At 38.4% G+C, this 8,693-nt stretch overlaps 1 protein-coding gene across 1 annotated transcript; it reads right to left on the bottom strand.

The window, feature by feature from the left end:
- Positions 1–500: 500 nt before the first annotated feature.
- LOC113077894 (disks large-associated protein 1-like) lies at positions 501–7,852 on the bottom strand (the record flags this gene model as incomplete). The annotated part of the gene is made up of 2 exons (XM_026250155.1): positions 6,770–7,852; positions 501–712 (listed from the first exon to the last, which is right to left on the bottom strand). Coding segments are annotated over exons 1-2 (1,205 nt in total), but the record flags the coding sequence as incomplete, so codon positions are not given.
- Between the last annotated feature and the right edge of the window lie 841 nt (positions 7,853–8,693).

Below are 8,693 nucleotides of genomic sequence, written 5' to 3' on the forward strand. Positions count from 1 at the left end.
TTGTTCGTAATGAAAAAAACAACTATTATATACTACAGTACAGTAAACAATCATTACATATATAATTTATTTTAGTATAATAATTCACTAATATAATAATTAATTAATTATTTATTAATAATTTATATAACTTCCAGTTTATATAATTAGTTTTTCAAACACTTGGTATATCAATTAAATAATTAATTTCACAAATACACCTGAATGATACATGATTCTGTAAATGGCATTTTAGTATCTATTTAGTACTTTTTTTTTTAATAAATTAAAATTTAAATGTAACATTTTATTAATTATTAATTATTAATTTTAATTTTATTTAGTAGTTAAAAGTAGTTCAAGTAGTTAAAATAAAGTAAGTTTAAGATTATTGTTTTTTTAATAGTAACAAAATGGTTTTCTAATGGTTTTAGTTAACAGAAACCATGGTTCGAATGAAAACTGGTGTGTGTAAAATTTTAAATACAATCAACACAATGGATCAAAATCTTAGAACTTACTTTAGAGTGGTCATCTCTGTGAGCGATGGCTGGGTGGCTTTGAGGTAGCTGGCCCGTCGCGCCTGCATCTTGGGAGAGGGTTTAGGGCTGCCGTCCGAATCTCCGCTGTCTTCCTCCGCCATGGCTTTCACGTAACTCCCGCTGCGCATGCGTCTGCATGGGATATCCTCATCTTTCCCCAGTGGAAAGCCTCCCCACTCATCTTGAGGAACCTGTGGGGTCAGAGGTGACACTGTGTCATGAACTTCTTCCGAAAGGTGCATTTCACCATCCAAACTGCATCCCATGAGCTCAGCTCCACAAATCACCCATACACACACACACACACACACACACACACACATTCTGATCTCCACTTCTTCTCTATGTGCCGGCAGAGGTAATTAATGAGGCTGCCGGTGTGAGTTCACATGATTACACTAACGACACCTCCCTGGTTAGTTAAGCATCTGTCTCAGTGCAGCTCTCCCAGGGCAAACTCTCATCTATAGGACTCTCTGAAAGCATGAGAAGTTGGACAGCGGTTTCAAGAGAGGAACAACTTAAGACTGACAAATGGGAAAAGCTTTCATTTTCAACTAATTGGTTTTAGGATAATCAAATGTTAACAATGTAATTGTAATAAAGCCTTGGCAAATGCTCAGTAAGACTACATAAAAGAATGTCTGATGTAATAAAATATACAGTAAAATGAGAATTGTATGAAACCACTCGTTCGAAGATGCTTTCTGAAGTGGACCAGAGAAAAAGTTTTAGTTGGTTTCACTTGATTATTTGACCTCAAAGAAGGGCTGAACTCACTGTAAACTCCAGTTGCCAAAATACCTGCCAGTTTGTTATAAATGTGATTGTTCAGCACATACGTAACCACTCTTATAATTCATTTTAATTGCATGAGCTTACATTCACAAAAGTCTGTAATACTAGGTGGTACTCTTATCATATAACAACAAGGATCCACAGTATTAGTTCCATTGCTTAAATGCTTCACAAAAATTTGATGAATAATTAAATAAATGCATAAAAAAAGATTCAGTAATTCCTAAAGTTTGTCAAATCATAATATGTCTGTTATTTCTTTCTTAAAGATACAGAAAGGGCCATCATCAATTTTTTTTTATTATTATTACAAATGTTTTTTTTTTAATTATTATTATTATGTGGATCTGGGAACATCTAGCCCCTCTCAATTCGAACACTGCTTTCATGCAAAAATCAAATGTGAGCGTGCAAATTACTCAGTCCATACAAAACACATGCTGACAGAGAGCACATCTGTGTGTCACTCTGCATGGAGATTCATTTTAAGGTTTGGAAAGAGATTCTCGGCTGGCATCGAGAGAAAATCCCACTTTAAAGAATTTCACTGTGATTATATGAATCAGCGCAGAGCTTGTGTTACTGGGGAAACGCTCTGGCCTTGACGTCAGGAAGTGTATAAAAGGCAGTCAGAGGAAGAATGACTCCAGTAACACCGGTTCTTTGCCCACACACATGCTCACAGACCCGACAAACACAAAAACTTCCTTCAAAGATACCACCAACACCCACACAAGCCTTTAGTCAAGTCGAGTCTGACGAGCAGAAATTGAGGATAGATCCTGTTGAGCAGACCTGGGTACAAGACTCAGAGTCCTCACAGCAGACTGGGCATCGCTTCATCATTTCAAGAATGAAAGTCTGTGTCCCACATGAGAGCTTCCATTTCCTTACATTAACAGAATTTCAGTTGATATCTTTAGGTGCTTATTTTAGCCCCACATTTTTAAAAGTGCAGTAAGGATGGGTATCGTTTACATTTTATCGATAACGATAATGTTACTTATCAATACAGTTACTATAGTTATTTTAATACTCTTGAAATATAGCAACTGTATTAAAGTTCTTCAGTCAAGAGCAGTGACTTATTTTCTCTTTGTGTCTTATTTTATTAATATTAAATTAATAGTTTGAAATGAAATGAAAAGTGTGTCATCATTTACTCACTCTCATGTTGTTTTAAACCTGAATGATTTCGGTTAAAATAAAAGTTATTTGGAAGATTGTGGGAAACCAAACTGGTCTCCTGAAACATAAAGTCCTTGGTACCAGCAACTATTTGGTTACCCACATTCTTCAAAATATTATTTTGTGTTCAGCACAAGAAATAAATTATTACAGGTTTGGTACAACGTGACAGTGATTAAATAATGACAGAATTTACATTTTTGGGTTAACTATCCTGCATGATAATCAATAATCAGCAGCATGTTTAGTTCTGTCCCTTTAAGAGTTGCACGAAACCTTTTCTGTTAACATAACTGTACTTTCACTTTAGACATAACTAACAGTTTTTATATGTAAACTTTTGTGAAAACTAAGTAATCAGGTGCTGTTTGACCAGCTTTTTAGTGTACACACACTTCGGGTGTACGCGCTCTGAATATGCACGTCAGAACAGCGTGCAAATTAAATGTTTAACCGGCAAGGCTTAAAAACACATGCAAAAAATGTACTTTTGTAACTGTGAATAAGTGCAGTGTATCGTGAGTGTAACTCAACCGCTGAAGTAACATTTGATGTGAATGTGTCTTGCAGTTGGAGTTGGAGCAGGGAGACACAGTAAAGCGCACTGCTTGAGTTTTGTTAGTAAATGTTTTATTATATTACTAGTGTTGCCTGCTTTGTTTACTACTGCATATGTTTTATCTGACACTGGTGTCGCTTAGTTTTGTATTGTGAGCCAACACTTTCGAACATTTCACTGTTTCTGCGATGACTGATTGCACGTAAACACCCACCGCACATGCGCATGGATATCACATGCACGTCGACCAAACGTCGGCCACATCATTCAGTGAAGGAAAATGACAAGCAACAGCCATTAACATTGAAGTATACAGAGATAATACAACGCAAGTATTGATAACAGTATAATTTGTCCTGAAGCTTATCTGTAGTCAGGTATTAACCCAATTACGCAATAGGACAGTAAGTGACCAGGAAGCAAGAAAAGAGAGGGGGGGGGACGGGATCAGAAAAGGTTAGCGGGCAAGAAATCTAAATATGGACAGCCAACAATGCTACTGGTGGCGACCAGGGCTGTGTGATTAATCAAAATAACATAAATGTGTTTTTTAGTTTTTTTTTTTTTGATATGTTGAAATTACATGAATGTGTTATGTGTTTCAGAGTAAAGTGTATTACTGTGTTATTTTACAGCTCATGAATTAGTGTTTTCAGTGTCTCAGAGTGCCATGGTTGTCAGTAAATGCCTCTTCACAAACTTCAAGTCTGCATGCAAGCTTATTTAAAATTTGATACACATTTAATTTTACAGTGCTTGATATACAAAAATATATTAACATATAAAATATATTCATTTTAGTATAATATTATTGTATTATTATTGATTTATTTGTTATTGTTATTAAAAGAATACTGCTGTAAAAATAAAATATTTACTTTCTACATAATAATAATAATTTCATTATTGGATATCATACTGATATATGAAGTAAAAAAATCGCACTGTGCAAGCTCTACAAACAATCAAACTTGTAGTTTTTTTTTCAAGAAAGAAAGCAAGTAAGCGAGCAAGAAAAGTTCACAATGCCAATTAAAAAAATTAACCACCCTTAAATAGGAGCCCTACTAACTACCATCTTACAAAAACACTGTTATCGGGACCATTATATTAACAAAAGTAGCTACACACGATCATCTCAAATGTTATCAAAACCATCCACTATTTTGCTAGCATTCGCTCATAGCATCTGAACTCAAATGATCTGCTTCACCTACCATGCTCTCAGATTCCTGTTTACCATATTTGGCCTTTCCTGTGAACACATAAAATGACTGACGGCAGTAAGGGCCTCAAAGTGTTCTAATTGGCAAGCAAAAGAATCTGACAGTGGAGAACTGTCACAGAAACAGGTGCCATTTTATAAAATAACGTAGTATAATGTAACCTCATCTAAAATTGTACAAATCACTATACTGCTCAATCACTGTTGTGATCCTACTCAGTGCACACACAGACACACAGAGGCACTCCCAAAAGAACAAGCATGAAACCCTAAATGTCTGTATAAGGTCAACAACATCAACATCATAATTCTAACTTGATATCGACAGCAAATCACAACTTGCTGAACATCTAAAGAATTTTTCCACAAACCTTTAGAACAAGACCAGCACAGTGCAATGCCCTGTCACTCACGGTTACTATGGCAACTGGCATCCAGATTTAGCCCTGAAGAAAGATGCCAATTATTCTTTGTATTGACAGAGCATGATAGAGAACATGTGAGACATTCTGCCAGCTCAATTTAGCCTCTGAATTAGTATGTGGCTGCCCACGTGCAAACTCTGATTCACAGTCCGCTGCAGGTGGTCTTAAGATCTTCTCTAGTTCACTCGTTTGATGCATGTACAATGTAACAGGTTACCTCATTTGTCTGTTCACTAGAACTATGAGGACTGTGCACTGCAGCATTACGTACAAAAGGAATAGGAAAAACTTTAAATAATATCAAATACAGTGTTCTCTCTCACCCTAACTAATGTGCTGTTTATTTCTGACACATTGCTTGGGACTCCTGGGACTAGTAGATTGTAATGCTTGATTAAAGTAAAAATCACATAATACCTATAATCCCTTTTAAAATCCCAATTTTAATTCTGAATCTGAATTTAATTTGAACTGGATTTAAAGTGATTTATATTGTGGTAGTAAATAAGGTGTTTTGAAATGCCTCCTATATAATTGCACATTCAGTTTACATTTTTCAGGTTATATATAGTTCTACATTTGAACATATTTAAAGCTGCAGTATGTAACTTCTGCCTCTACATTGCCATCTCTGTTTGAAACATAAAAAGTTACTTAAAGGGTTTTTCAATAAGTTATTTTTGAAGGCTTGATTGTCTTTATGGGGTGCACTGTAGTGTGTTCATGCTTAATTTTTTATTTTTATTTTATTTTTTAAATTACTTTTCTAATATATCACCTTCATGCTACACCACAATTTCTGTTCTTCTAAAAACGGTCTGTTGACTTCCTGGTTCAATGAAGCCCCTCCCTCAGAAATACGTAATTGGCTCAGATTGGTTAGCTGGCACAGTGTGTTGTGATTCGCTAACCGCCTGGTGCATGCTGTCCAGAAATGTCATGCCTCTTACCATTACCCTTTGTTGCTTTTTCCTGGATGCAGTGTTTAAGTACATTTGATGTAAAGCTGATTCTAGTCCCTACCAGCTATTTGCTGTAGGCCTTAAAAAGCAAATACTGTCTCCTAACCTATCTCTCACTTTGCATCATATATTGCAGATGTTGTTTAAGCTCAAACAGCAACATTACACACTAATTAAAGTTAAATATCATAATAATCATAAATCATGATGAAGCACCCCTTTAAAAAAAACTAAGCAACTGTTGTAATAACAAGCTACAAATGCTTCTCCCACATATGGCATATAGTAGCCTGGTCTTCAAACTGACAAATGATATCAATTCCCTGTGAAATCGGACACAACACATAAAATTAAAAATCATTATTGTGTGAACTGAGGTAAGATAAGGAGATTTTGTTTTGAAGTTTTGAACACTGATTTCTTTTAAACTCAATAACCAATTTGTGTTCATTTCTGACCAAAAATGGTACTGCAGCTTAAGTAAAATAACTTTTTCGAACATGGTTTCTTTGAATTGCAGTTTAGAGTGAACTGCTCTTCTTGTAATTCCAATTAAACTTTCAGTGGATTTTAAATTCACATTCATGAATTCAGGACTTCTGTATATTTCACAGCTCAGTTGCATAGTGTGTAGGCTAAGCTAACTGGCTAATTTGCAAACAGTATACTAAGCTTGCACGTAATCTTTCATGAAACCAGTTATAATGGATGGAGTCTATCCTCTTCATACACATCCAGAAGAACAGCACTCATCCAATCTGCACCATCCAATCCCACCACCTACACAAACACACACATACAGATTCACACAGAACCCAAGAACTTAGTAAAAACATTGGTAAAAAAAGGTGATTTACAGGTTTAGAGAGGGAAATAATACCAGCGAGAGATCGAATGGATCCAAACAGATGCTTGTCAGCTAAACAGAAAGTAAGGCAGCTAGTGGGTTGCACTTACTTCTCGGCAGAACTCAAATCAAAACTGGAGGCTCTCTCCAGTGGTGGAGGAGGAAGAGGAGGGGTGGTGAAAAGGTGGAGGTGGGTTAGGTGAGCATGTGGGTGTAGGGGAGAATCGAAAGGCTTATTGCATACCTGCAAGAATTGGCATGAGCGCTCCTGCTGACAAGCCTCTGCTTTCACTAGAGCCTTATCTACATTTACAGAGGGCTTCTGGTAGACTTGACGTGCTCTGCTCACCGTGAGAGAGGACGACCACGAGCTCTTCTTCACGAGCTGTGAAGCGTCCACGCTCAGCGGGATGCTTGTGCACGTCGTGCACTTGCCCAAATCATTGCTGCTGCGGGAGTTTTTAAGCGCCTGGTCATTGATGGTGTTGTAGGCTTCCAAGAAGTACTGCGACTGCGACTTATCCGGGTGACGGCCCATGGTCATGACGCCCGGTGGTCCATGGTGAAACAGGCAGGCCTCGCGTTCCAATTCATCCGAGCTCCAATAGCCAGAAGGTGGCGTCCTGTTCTTGGGTTCAGCCGACTTGCAGCGCTCCCGGCTCTTGCTGCGCTTGCGGTGCCGAATAGCAGGGGGTTCTCCGTCGGGGCTGGCCTTGCCTCCATTGATGCTGCCCTTGCCATGGCCGTGACCATGGTGCGGGCCCTCTAGTGAGTGGGACTTTGTGAAAAGCTTCTGAACAGAGTGTACCAGGTGCCGGATTCGGCCAGGGCTGTCGCTCCGTTGCTCCAAGGCAGCAGCGGCACGCTTGTACTGCAGTGTGTGATAGCCATCCCGAGGCACTGGGAGCTGCCGGTCAAACTGATCCAACAGGGCGACAGGGAGACGCTGTTGACCCTTGTTGGCTGGAACCCCTCCCCCAGTGTAGGGAACCACAGCGGTCTCATCCTTCAGCTCATGCTGAGAGCTGTAGTGTCGTCGGGGGAAGGTCCCGTAAGGCACCACACAGTCGGGCTGGTAGGGGCTTCTCTGGGAGTAGTAAGAGTGGTCGACCGGGTGGGGGTTGTCGATCTGGCTGATGAGGTAGGGCTTGTGGTCCAAGTGGTGACCCATGGAGTCAAAAGAGGGGTCACATGTCACCACGTGGTGGTGGCTGCGGCTGCCGGATAAGCCTTTCATCACGAAGATGGAATCATCCAGCGAGGGTTGGAGGCATCCACGCACAGTATGGCTCCAAAGTGACCTGAAAGTCTGCAGGGAATACACAGAAAGACATAAATGATTGTGAGCATTCCGTGCAAATGTTTTCATGTTTTTTGCTCTCTGGGTCAATAATAGGATACTTTTTTTACTTTTTTTTTTGCCTAGATCTATGAATTTATTTAAAAATACAATTCAGAGATATCATGAATTGAATTTTTCTCTGATCTCTGAATTAAATTCTGAATTAAAATTCCATGAATAATATTCAAATGTGTTGTGACTCCCCCAAAACATAATAATATTTATTAATTAAATCAAGTAAAAGTTAAGCTTTTAAAATCATATGAAATCAACATGAATGCAAGGTGTGCATGTTTTTAAAGATTTTTCCTTTTATGTATCTTAGACACTCTTATTATTCATTAAAGGGATAGTTCACCCAAAAATATCTCATGTAAATAAAGACATGTCAAATACTCACCCTCATGTCGTTCCAAACCTTTAAGACCTGCTTTCATCTTCAGAACACAAATTAAGATATTTTTGATGAAATCTGAGAGCTCTCTGACCCTCCATACAGCAACGAATCTACCACGTTCCAGGCAAAGCAAGGTAGAGAGGACATTGTTAAAACAGTCCATGTGACATCAGTGGTTCAACCTTAATTTTATAAAGATATGAGAATGCTGTCCTTAGTAGCTTTCTGGGCCTTGAACGTGTCAGTTGTTTTGCTGTCTGGAGGGTCAGAATGCTCTCTGATGTAATAAAAAAATCTTAATTAGTGTTCCGAATATGGATGCGCGATAAATATCGTTCGATAATTAATGCGCATCTCGTCAGTAAAGCCGGTTATTTAATCAGCGGTAAAAAAAAATGGATTTGCGCAGCTTGTCAGTTAACAACGGCT

Source organism: Carassius auratus, unplaced genomic scaffold (genome assembly GCF_003368295.1).
Source record: "Carassius auratus strain Wakin unplaced genomic scaffold, ASM336829v1 scaf_tig00023519, whole genome shotgun sequence".
Taxonomy (NCBI): Eukaryota; Metazoa; Chordata; class Actinopteri; order Cypriniformes; family Cyprinidae; genus Carassius; species Carassius auratus.